This window comes from Saccostrea echinata, unplaced genomic scaffold (genome assembly GCF_033153115.1).
Source record: "Saccostrea echinata isolate AGI-Se365-2 ecotype Australia unplaced genomic scaffold, CSIRO_AGI_Sech_v1 ptg000117l, whole genome shotgun sequence".
Lineage (NCBI taxonomy): Eukaryota > Metazoa > Mollusca > Bivalvia > Ostreida > Ostreidae > Saccostrea > Saccostrea echinata.
Window position 1 is genome coordinate 725,597 of NW_026889866.1, and position 13,136 is coordinate 738,732.

At 37.2% G+C, this 13,136-nt stretch overlaps 2 protein-coding genes across 2 annotated transcripts; both read left to right on the forward strand.

The window, feature by feature from the left end:
- Positions 1–5,241: 5,241 nt before the first annotated feature.
- LOC133177306 (uncharacterized) lies at positions 5,242–7,005 on the forward strand. The gene has a single exon (XM_061312363.1). It carries the CDS (start codon positions 5,242–5,244, stop codon positions 7,003–7,005), a length of 1,764 nt encoding a protein of 587 aa, XP_061168347.1.
- A 976-nt stretch (positions 7,006–7,981) lies between these two features.
- LOC133177307 (uncharacterized) lies at positions 7,982–9,958 on the forward strand. Its single transcript, XM_061312364.1, has one exon. The coding sequence runs from the start codon at positions 7,982–7,984 to the stop codon at positions 9,956–9,958; it is 1,977 nt and encodes a 658-aa protein (XP_061168348.1).
- Positions 9,959–13,136: the final 3,178 nt, after the last annotated feature.

Sequence of the window (13,136 nt, forward strand, 5' to 3'; positions counted from 1 at the left end):
AAAAAAAAAAAAAAAACTTTATATACATATATACCGGTACATACGAACTCACACTATTCCAAAACGAACAAAAAGGCAATTTTCTAACCTCATAGAAAGATATTTATTGCATAGACTTGTTTATTATAATCGGAACGGAATGTCAAAATGAAATATAACACAATCGGTCATTTTTAAAGATGTATTATGCATTGAAAATTGAAAGAAAGTTGATTCAGCATAAGAACAAAAGCTTCTTTGAAGAATATAAGTTACAGGTACAAATTTTAAGTGGGAGGTGCATATTTGTTTGAGCTATTTCATTTTTGTGCAGAATCCAATAACATATGCAGTTGAAATTAATAGGATTTGAAAGTGAATGCCATGATACGGTATGTTTTTTCCTGACAATTTTTGCTGTGCGAATCTCAAATTGTCAAGACCAGTCTTTTTTTTCCAAATTCAGTAAAAGAAATATTGACATTTGATGACTTTGTATGAAAGTCTGATGAAAAAAAAAAAACTATGATCGAGTTCGTCCTAAATTTACTTATAAAGAAATGAATAGTTACCAGTCCTAAATGATGAAACATATACTAATAAATGTGTATAGAATGCTCGGTATTCAGTTGTTCTAAAGTGTATGAAGGCTATTATACAAGCATGTAGCCCGGTCTTGATTGTTATCAATGTTATGAAACCATAAAATGTACAGGTGGCATAAGATTCTTTATCAAGAAGGGTTATTATCACATTTCAAAAATATAGTATAGATAATAAATTAGTTAGATCTACTTCATGTGAGATGTCGTGTGATAGGCATGCACACATGAAATAAATGTCCGCAAAAAATTTAACCTAGCTTATAACTTTTGATTGGTTGGAGATATGGCTTGCAAGTTTTTTATGTGCATTCCCTGTGACAAGACCTTTCCTTGGGTACCAACATATTTGACCTTTTGACCTTTACCTTTGAGTTTAACCCACTTTTTCTAGAATTAACCAAACTTAAGCTTTTGCCATAACTTTTGCACAGTTGGTGCTAGGGTTTTCGTATGTCACATGTTTATTCATTGTAACACGACCTTTTTATTGATATAAATATTTTTGACATTTTGACCTTGAACTTTGAGTTTGACCCACTTTTAAAAAACTTGGACATAAGTTTTGAACAGTTAGAACTAGAGACGTCATATTTAATAGTTGTATTTCTTTTGACAAGGCCTTCCTTTGGTACATGTGCCAACAATATTCCCTCCTTTTAACCTTGATATTGAAGGTTGACCTTCTTTTGAAAAACTTAAACTTTGATCATAACTTTCGAACAGTTGGTGCTAGGGCTTTAAGATTTTACAGGTAAATTTCTTATGACAAGTACTTTCCCTGGGTACCTTGAATTTGACCATTTGACCTTGGGGTTTGACCTTCATTTAAAAAAAAAACTTTAAACTTGATCATAGCTTTTAAATGGTAAACACTTGGGCTTTCATTTTTCAAAGGAATATTCATTGAGACAAGCCCTTTCTTTGGTTAGCAGCATTTTAACTATTGACCTTGAAGTTTGACCCACATTTAAAAAAATAACCTTGGCCATAACTTTTAAATGGCTAAAGCTTGGGTTGTCATATTTCATGGGAATATTCATTGAGACAAATCCTTTCTTTGGCTAACAGCATTAATTTTTCATCTATTGACCTTGGAGTTTGATTTGCAAACTTTTACATTCGCCAAAAGCTTCCGTACGGGGACATTAGTGTTTCACAAATTCATCTTGTTTTTCATGCCATTACTGGAAGATGTAAACATTTATTAAGTAATTGTATATTATGATACAGGTACCTTTTCTGTGTGCTCTGTTGATTTTCAGAAATGAAAGAAAGTACACTCTTTTCTTTGGGAAATCGGGTATCCTTCAAAAAATCATTTTTGCTTAAGTTATGAATTTACTGGAATCTTTTGCTTAACAAATAATCAAAGAAGTTGAGCGCGTCCTCATCTCAAAGTATGCAATCGTTCCATATCTCTGGTGAAACCATAATGTAATCGGCAGCATGTGTCACAAAAAGTGTCCTTTTTTGTTTCATGATTTTAAAGTAACATTTCATGTTTGCAATCGTGTATGTGTAATACTTTTAAATGTAGAGATGAAGTCAAGGCTAACTGTTACGAACACCACTAAATGATTAAAAGACTTGTTACAATGTAAAAATAACAAAATGATGAATTACTAGGCCTTATACACTCTGGATGTTAAAGATTTGGAATAGATTGAAAGGATATTCGTCAAGTTTTTTTTCATATTGCACTTTCTCATTCGGCTGTTATTTCACGAACTACTTCGTCTGTAGGAATTACCTCAATCAAATTTGTAAGTGTCACAGATTGTCGAGGGGATTTATCTTTTAACTAAAAAATTACAACTCAATTGCTCCTCCTTATACAATTTACATCTTTAATGAATCATGATATTTTTTACAAAAATATATAAACGTCATTGTTGTTGTTTGTCTCGCCGTTGGCTTTTCCACCTCACAGAATGGAGGATGGACTCTAGGTTCCAAAGCTGGCTGGTCTATCTACCACACAACATGGGCGGACTTTAGGCACTGGGTGGCCTCACTGTTGTAAAAAAAAAAACTCTGACGTATTGGTGGAACCTGCTCCAACAAATACATACAAGTTTTACTTGCAAGCTCTAGTGGCTTAAACAAATACACATTACACTCATTATCAGATTTATAGATAATGGACATGTCTTTACTCAATTACACACAATGAGTTCTTTAAATTATACATACAACTCTTACACATATGCAATATTGCGAATCTACTTTACGGACAAACTATTATGACAGAAATTGTACACCGTACTTTGAAATATTCAAATACGTGTTACTATAGATAGAAATCAAATTAAACGTAACGCACAAGCTAAAAATGATGAGAAATGCGGTGACTGGATGTTTTAGGACAAATTAATAATATACAGAAAATGACTAAAATAGAATTATAAATATAAACCTTACCTCAGAAAAGCTGGAGCATTACACTGCTAATAAATAGTAGCACACCAGAGCAAGCACTGCCATGAACCGCAAGGGTACATACATGTAAAAAACAAACTTTAAGATAAAAGAGGAAAGAAAGGCGTCCTCCTCTCTGGACTGCCGCGTCCCAACTGACTTGCACGTACTGGCGGGTTTTAAGGTCCAGTGAATTGAGGTTCAGTGAAGGGTATGTACAGTAATAACATATTAAAAAAAGAAGGGGTTCTCCAAGGGATATTAACGTGAAAATTTAAAATACATTAAAAAAAAATATGCTAGGATGATTTTTATGTGACAGTAAGAATACATGTATTTCTGCATTACCTGGTTATTAGTACATAATTTGTTCTGTCTATTTTCTAATATTTTCATGTTTTTAGAATTTATGTTGTACTACTACGTCAGTTAGACTAAGTGCAATACGAATGTTTATTGAATGTGTTTAAGTACGAGTTAATTTTCTGTGTGTGTGCCGCCATACTGTCATGGCGAGTTTTTACTCCCGGTTGAACATTTGTAATCCACGGTGTAAGTAGTTTAAAGTTTTTTACACATTGTTTATTCTTGAGATTGTTATCGCTCACCTATATATCTAATGTCAGCTATGCTAATTATTGCAGTTCTGCATAATTTTAGATAATGTTTGTGCCATGTGCTTAAAGTATGGCGTGCTATTCATGTCATCATTTATAGTCGATAGTAATTAAGTCTGTATTTCTCTTAAAATATATATTTTATGAATGGAATTTGATACAGTTGATCAGAGTATAGTTAGTTCATGATTTACTAGAGATATTACTTGTCTGTGTAATTTGTTTATATTATGTGAATCCAGTTTTGAGAATTTTTTCTATGGAAAGCAGTACCTGTCATTACTTACTTTGGTTTTGTTTTGTTGTAGCTTTTTACCAGACGCACGTTCACATGCGCACTTTCACATGCAAGTGAGGGTTAACTATCTGTCAAATAAAACTTTCTAAAGGAACTGAGAGACTTTTTATTGTGGTAGAATAGTAAAAAGACCATGTCTACTACAGCAGTACACACCAGGACAACAAGTCCAGACTCCACTCAACAAGACAAAATAGCGTTCATTCCAGACTCCTCTATGGACTCTCAGCAGGCTAAGTCATTGTCCATTCCAGATTCTACTGTGAACACTGAGCAGGTTAAGTCGTCATCTGTTCCAGATTCAACTTTGGACATTCAGCAAGCCAAAACTATGTCAATACCAGATTCTGTTACAGACACAAGAAACACTGAAAAGAAATCTACATCCAGCAACAGTGAAAAGGGGGATGATTTTTCTAGATTATCGAGGATATGAAGAGGAGAACGCAGAAAGTGAGCATCTAAGTGTACATTCTTCATCCAGTGTTTTAACTTCAGACATTCTTGCTAAGAAGAGGGCTGAAGTAGGTAAAGCAAAAGCCAGGATGTTGTATGCAGCTAAAGAAATGACATTATGCAAACAGCAAATGGAACTTGAAGCAGAACTAGAAATGATAAATCTCAAAAGGGAAGGAGCAGAGGCAGAAGCAGAGTGTCAGGCATTTGAATCAACAATCAACCATATCTCACAGGTCTCCAGTCGACCAGTTTCACCGGATGGAATCAACTACCAAAAACTGAAACACTACTCAAGTACCAGCCAAAATATTTATTCTGGTCAACCTACACTTGGACATGCCCTTTCAGGACCTACGTTGGACTACATTCCTTCTACACTAAATGCACAGTCATACACGCCTACCTTGTGCCTTCCATCACCTTACATGACACAGCAAGAGACACATGTGACCGATGTCACTCGTTTCTTACTAAGAAAGGATCTACTGTTCTCTCGACTAACAACTTTAACGATAGGCCTGAATCCTATAGTGCATGGAAACACAGTTTTTTGTGTGTCACAAATGAACTTCAAGTGATGGACTCAGAGCAGATGGATCTCCTTATCAAGTATTCGGGGCCTGAATCAAAGAAGCATGCTATCAGTATCAGGACATCAAATATAATCAACATTCCTAGAGAACTACAGAGGCTGTGGGAAAGGTTAGATGAACGCTATGGTGCGACAGAGCATATTGATGCATCGATAAGGGCAAAACTTCAAAACTTTCCAAAGCTCGGTAGTAAGGATTATCAGAAGCTCTATGACCTTTCAGACATTCTCATGGAAATGTAGTTCTTAAAAGAAGACCCCAAATACAGTGCTATGCTAGCATATCTTGATTCGTCATCTGGGATAAAGACAATTATATCCAAACTACCATACAGTTTACAAGAAAAGTGGACTAATAGAGCTGTGAAATATAAGAAGGAACACAGTGCTATATTTCCTCCATTTCAAGTCTTTGTGGAATTCATAAAGGATATAAGCAAGGCGAAGAATGACCCAGGATTCAACTATGTATCAGACACAAGCAGCACCAACAAATTTGCTGCTCCAAAACTATTAAGTTATGCAAGAAACAAGGTCAATGTGAACAAGACAGGTGTTGACGTAACTGCTCCACTTGAACGTTGTATCATCCACAAAACCAAACATACTCTAGACGACTGTAGAGGATTCCGGTCAAAGTCGGTAGAGGAAAGGAAGAGACTCTTGAAAGAAAACAACGTATGCTTCAGATGTTGTGCTTCTAACACTCACAAAAGTCGTGAATGCAATGCTGTTATCTCATGCAAGGAATGTGGAAGCAAGCATTATACAACCGCTCTGCACCTTACCAGAAATGACAAAGTGGTTTCTATGGATTCTAAGGCAACTCATCAAGCGAATGGCGGGGAGGAAAACAAATGCACTCCTAATTCATCATTAAAGGAGAACGGCGGGGAGTCAAGGGGTAACATCAGGTCCAACAATGTGTCAGAGGTCAACTCAAGCTGCACTGAGATATGCAGAGAACCTTACAGTGGAAAGTCATGTGCCAAGATCTTGCCAGTTCATGTGTTTCATCGTGACAATCCACACAAGTCGGTGAAGATGTACGCAGTAATTGATGATCAGAGCAACCGCTCATTAGCCTCCCCAGAATTCTTTGAGTTGTTTTGTGTGAAGGATAAACCACAGAACTACACTATATCAACCTGTTCTGGCAAAGTTGTAACTTCTGGAAGAAGAGGAAAGGGGTTCATTGTTAGATCGATAGAAGGCAATGTAGACTTTGAGCTACCAACCTTGACTGGGTGCGACCATATACCAAACAATCGAGATGAAATGCCAACACCTGAAGTCACACTTCATCATGAACATCTCACAGAAATTGCTTGGAACCTTCAACCACTTGATGAAGAATGTCACATTCTTTTGCTGATAGGACGCGATTTGATAGAGACCCATCATGTTCTACATCAGATCTTTGGTCCTCTGAAAGCTCCTTATGCACAACAACTCAAACTTTGCTGGGTTGTCATCGGAGAAACTTGTCTCAACATGCAAGATGCCTCACGTGATCTAAGTGTTAAGAACCTTTCCCTTCTACCAACTGGTCAGCCTTCAGCTATGGAGCCATGCAGCAACAAGTTTGAGGTACGGAAACTTGTAGTTCAGTCTTTGTCTGATGAGTCGCAGCTATTTATCAGGACAAAGGACGACGATGAACAAGGCATGTCAATAGAGGATAAAGTGTTCTTGCAACAGATGGATAGTGAATTTATCAGAGACTCTTCAGGAAGTAGGGTGGCCCCACTGCCCTTTCGGGAGAATCGACAGCAGTTACCGAACAACAAACAGGAAGCCGTTCAGCGTGCTAAACTTCTTGATGTAAGCCTTAAGAAGAACCCTGTGAAAAAAGGACACTTTCTTACATTCATGGCTAAGATTCTGGACAATCATCATGCAGAAGTTGCCCCAAAGTTGTCTGATGGAGATGAATGTTGGTTTCTGCCCCTATTTGGTGTTTATCATCCCAAAAAAACCCAGATCAGATTAGGGGCGTGTTCGACTCATTGGCTAAATTTGAGGGAGTTTCCCTAAATGAATTCCTTCTTTCAGGACCAGATTTATCAAACAGCCTGCTTGGCATTCTTTTAAGATTTTGCAAGGAAATGGTTGCTGTGACTGCCGATGTGCAACATATGTTTCACTGTTTTTTAGTAAGAGAGGATCATCGCGACTTCTTAAGATTTTTGTGGCACAAGGATAACGACCTTGATAAAGAAATCATTGAGTATAGGATGCGGGTCCATGTCTTTGGTAACCGGCCCTCATCTGCTGTAGCAACACTTGGACTCAGAAAGGCAGCTGAAGCGGCAAAACCGAACTATGGAGATTACGTTACCAATTTCGTAAAAAATGACTTTCACGTTGATGATGGGTTGACTTCCTGTCCAACCACTGCAGAAGCTGTTCGCATTCTCAAGGACACTCAGAGCGCCTTGAAGGAATATGGTAATCTTCGGCTTCATAAATTTGCCTCTAACAGTCCTGAAGTAATGCCAGCCCTTCCAGTTGAAGACCTAGCAACAAATCTGAAAGACTTGGATTTACAAGGGGAGGACATGCCTCTGCAGCGAAGCCTCGGTCTAAGCTGGGATGTAAACAATGACACCTTTCTGTTCCAACTATCAAAAGACAATAAACCTGCCACACGAAGAGGTTTACTTTCAACCGTCAATGGGATTTATGACCCTCTAGGCTTTTTAGCACCAGTGACTATCTATGGTAAATTCCTACTCAGGCAACTTATAGCACAGACTCGAGACTGGGACGAGCCCCTCTATGAAGAACTAGCATCTCTATGGAATTCTTGGAAGGATACCTTAGACGCACTTGAAGCTCTGCGTATTCCACGGACATATGTGACAAATCTCAGCAAAGCAGTGACGAAAGAACTTCATGTGTACAGTGACGCATCTGAAAAGGCCATAGCGGCTGTCATTTATTTACGCACAACCGATAGTGATGGACAGTGCAAAGTTGATTCGTGTTGGGTAAGGTTAAAGTTACACCCATGAGTGGACACACTATCCCACGACTGGAATTGTGTGCATCTGTGTTGGCAGTGGAGATTGCACAGTGTGTTCTGAATCACCTTGGCATACAAATAGACTCTGTGAAGTATTACACTGACAGCAAAGTAGTCCTCGGCTACATCTGTAATGAGTTTAGGAGATTCTATATCTATGTTGCCAACAAAGTAGATAGCATAAGGAAGTTTACAACTCCAAGCCAGTGGAATTACGTGTCTACTGATCATAACTCTGCAGATTTAGCAACGAGATGTCTACCTGCACATGAGCTTCAAGACAGCACTTGGTTACAAGGACCAAAACAACTTCTTGTTAATAAACAGGAGGATCAAAATGAGAATGAACATTCACTCATTAAGCCAGATGAAGATAAAGAGATTCGCCCTATTGTTTCAGCAATGAAAATCTGCACTGCAGACGAAGATGGTGGACAACCATACACTGCAATGACTCAACGATTCCAGCGATTTTCTGACTGGAGGAAACTTGTGTTGGTCATGAACTTTCTCAGATACATGCTTTTCAAGTGTCAAGGCAAAGACGTTGATTCTAACACAGTAACTGAAAGATACCAAGACACAGAGCACTTTGTGATCCGAATGGTGCAGTCTGAGGTGTACTGTGACGAGATTGACTGTATACGACAAAACAAGCCTCTACCTCGACGAAGCCCAATCGCCAACCTCAATCCATTTTTAGATGATCAGGGACTTCTCCGTGTAGGAGGTCGGATAGTCAACTCAAAATTGACCTTGCGAGAGAAGAAACCATTGATTATACCTGGACGCCATCACATAGAAACCTTACTGGTTCGACACTATCATGAGAATGTCAAGCACCAAGGGCGTCACTTCACCGAAGGAGCTATTACGGCTGCTGGACTTTGGATAACAGGGGCCAAACGATTTGTCTCATCGATTATTCATAAATGTATCACGTGCAGAAAACTCAGAGGGAAGACGCAGTATCAGATCATGGCTGATCTACCTGCAGACCGCCTTGACCCATCGCCACCTTTCACAAACGTAGGTGTAGATGCATTCGGACCTTGGGCTGTAGTTTCACGTAAGACTCGAGGAGGTAGTGCCAACTCCAAACGCAGGGGAATATTGTTCACATGCTTAACCACAAGGGCGGTGCATATTGAACTAGTTGAGGAAATGAGTTCATCTGCATTTATCAATGCTGTCAGAAGATTCACCGCCATAAGGGGTCAGGTAAAGACTTTCCGTTCTGACCAAGGCACTAACTTTGTTGGGGCCGTAGATGACTTGCGCATTGATGCCATATACGTCAACGATGCACCCTTGAAGAAGTATCTACACAATTCTGGTACTGTATGGATCTTCAATCCACCCCATGCATCCCACATGGGTGGGACATGGGAAAGAATGATCGATATTACCCGTAAGATCCTCAATTCAATGCTGACTGATGCCAGTGGAAAGACCTTAACGCACGATGTGCTGAACATATTTATGACTGAGGTCTGTGCAATCATTAATTCAAGACCTCTTGTTCCGATATCCACTGACCAAGATTCCCCATTGATTCTGACCCCAGCAATGCTGTTGACACAGAAGACTGAGTATGAGTTTAAGGCCAATTTACTAGGAGACTTTGATGGTCGAGACATGTTCAAGGCTGAATGGAGACGTGTTCAAGCTTTACTTAGTGTATTCTGGTCTCCTTGGAAGAAGGAGTATCTACCGCTACTTCAGAGTCGTAGGAAGTGGACCAAGAATCAACGTGACATAGCCGAAGGAGATGTAGTTCTTATAAAAGACAAGAGTGTTGAACAGAACTGCTGGCCTATTGGCTTAGTTGTGAAATCCTTCAAGAGTTCTGATGATCATGTGCGAAAAGCTGAAATTCGTATCATTGTGAATGGAAAGCCTACAGTGTATATCAGACCAGTCGTTGACATGATACTTCTCATTGAAAGTGAAATTGTATAAGTCTGAGAATGTGTTGACAGACTATTTAAGACTGTTATCGAGAGATTATTGATTTTTGTCATACTCTTAATACAGCAGTTTGTAATTTTGATAGTGAAATCTTGAGATTTCAGACTGAAAGTGTTCTGTCTATTTTCTAATATTTTCATGTCTTAAGAATTTATGTTGTACTACTACGTCAGTTAGACTAAGTGCAATACGAATGTTTATTGAATGTGTTTAAGTACGAGTTAATTTTCTGTGTTTGTGCCGCCATAATGTCATGGCGAGTTTTTACTCCCGGTTGAATGTTCGTAATCCACGGTGTAAGTAGTTTGAAGTTTGTTACACATTGTTTATTCTTGAGATTATGTTATAGCTCACCTATATCTCTAATGTCAGCTATGCTAATTATTGCAGTTCTGCATAATTTTAGATAATGTGTGTGCCATGTGCTTAAAGTATGGCGCGCTATTTATGTCATCATTTATAGTCGATAGTAATTAAGTCTGCATTTCTCTTAAAAATATATTTTATGAATGGAATTTGATACAGTTGATCAGAGTATAGTTAGTTCATGATTTACTAGAGATATTACTTGTCTGTGTAATTTGTTTATATTATGTGAATCCAGTTTTGAGAATTTTTTCTATGGAAAGCAGTACCTGTCATTACTTACTTTGGTTTTGTTTTGTTGTAGCTTTTTACCAGACGCACGTTCACATGCGCACTTTCACATGCAAGTGAGGGTTAACTATCTGTCATATAAAACTTTCTAAAGGAACTGAGAGACTTTTTATAGTGGCAGAATATAATTTATAATGTTCTAAATACGTTTTGAAAGAATAAATTTATTTCCATTGTATATTGCAGAATATAAAAAGAGCTTAACATTATTAGTAAAATTGCATATACAATTCGAAAATCAGAAGCAATGAATGTAAAATTCATCTTCATATTTCATTCAATAAAATTCAATAAAGATAATTAAAAAAAAAAAAATAGAATAAAAAAAACTTTTATTTTTTTAATGGAAATCCCCCCCCCCCCAAAAAAAAAAAATAATATGCACAAAACAATGGGGAAAAATAAGATCTGTGTACCAAATGTGAAGGAAAAAAAAAATAAAAAGAAAGGGAAGAAATTTTTCCTGTAATTTCTTAATGAAATATGGAGATAACAAACATTATTCAAGTCCATAGTCCCATGTAAACAATACAAATCGGGAGCAGAGCAAACACGTACATCCAAAAACATCAGAGGAAGGATCAGGTGCCATTGAGGAGCATCCCGTGTCAACAGGGCACACGCGCATTGTGCTACTTGCCATGATCGGGTGTTCGGGTGATCAGGGAAAATCCGTTTGAAATTTCAGTGTGTAAATAATAGCCTAACAATTAATATGAAAAACGTCAGTAAGCATTTGACTTAATGATAGATTGCATTTACTGATAAGGTCATTGTATCGACCATAGAACTTGATGACTTCAAACTAGACTGTTGATATCCTTGTGCCTTCAACATGTTGGCTAATAGCTTTTCTCGTTTAGAAAAAAAAAAAACCCTAGAACATGCCTTTGCAAATGTAATCAACTGGGAGACATAAACCCCATATGCAGATTATAAGGGCGTATTGCTACATATATGAGTTGACGATAGAAAAGTCATTACGTTTATCATAAAGATTTGCAGTTGGCTTACCATTATCGACTTTTTCTAGTAAAACATCCAAATATGAAAGAGATGTGTCAGATTCCGTGGTGTCTTTTATTTTAAGTATATATCGAATCGACGTACGAATGGACGTAATTATTGTTAATTGAAAATACGTCGTCGATTTATCTAAGTATCGAGTAGAGAGCCACAGCCAGCGTTTTCTTCTTCTAATGTAGAATTTTTTGAAAACATTCTGCTACATATTAATACAAAAACATATCTGATAATAACGGGGCGCAATTTTGGTACCGATGAGAATTCCAACCGATTGTTGGAAAACCTTATCTCAAAATAACTCCATAGATATGGTCAATTAGAAACTCAAACATCTTTTTAATATTAATTTTAGAGACCCTGTGTGCACAATCAGAATGTTTTTATCAAAATAATTTTGCAAATGTTCAATGACAAGGTAAGTATATTTACGAGTTCCATTTGTTTTCAAAAGCAACTGTCTATGATGTCAAATAGCTTGAAATATAATTTATCTTGGAAAATGGTTGTATAAAGTGTTGAAAAGTCGTACGTTTTGATGTAATTGATGTAATAAAAGTTTGCAATTTCAAATTTTCAAAATATTCCATTGAGTTTTTATGTATCCACATCTGATTTACACCACTTCTCGAATATACTGTTGGACAGCACTCCTGAAGTTTCTCATTCACTGCTGTAAATATTTTATTGACGAGTAAGGAAAAAAGCTTGTTAAAGCATTTACTGGAACCCGTTATATATCTTTGTTTGTGAGTATTCTTTATGGAGTTTTGGAATCCCGTATAGGTATGGTTATTTAAATTTTGATTGTTTGGAGTATTAAGAATTTAAAACTGACTTATGGCTCTGAAGAATTTCCACCTTAGAAAAGGAGCTATGGGTGTAGGTTGGAAACCACTTCCAGAATTAAATTCTAGTTTCTCTAAAATACAATTAAATACAAATAAAGAGCTAAAAATGTTATTACCCGCTTTGTCAGCTGTGATCAGCACAAACTGCTCGTGTAATATATCTAATTCATGTTACACTTCTGCATTGTGGAAGACAGAAGGATGGATGTTTTTCATATTGCCCCTTAATCGCTTAATGCGAGATTATGACGCCAGTTGAAAGATCGGGGTTCCCTAAATTTTGATCCTTTTATAATAAGTGATTTAAGGCCATCATAATTAACTATATTAACGTCACCAGTAATGATGTGTCCAGCAGGACTATAGTTGTAGGGTGAAGGACATGAACACGTTGGAGATTATGTTTCAGATGTTCGATATCTAGACACTGTACGTAGAGTTTTTTGGTAAATGTTTGGAAGCAGTTGCCAGTGTTTATTTGTAAGAAATACAAGGTGTGGACTTCAAATTGAAATATGGTGGAATACAAGACTGCCCCCCCCTTTTTTTTATTAATAAAATTATTACTTATATTAACTGCGACAATTCCTTTGTTGGCATATTGAAGTTGGGTTGTTTGAGCAATATTTTTCTTCCTT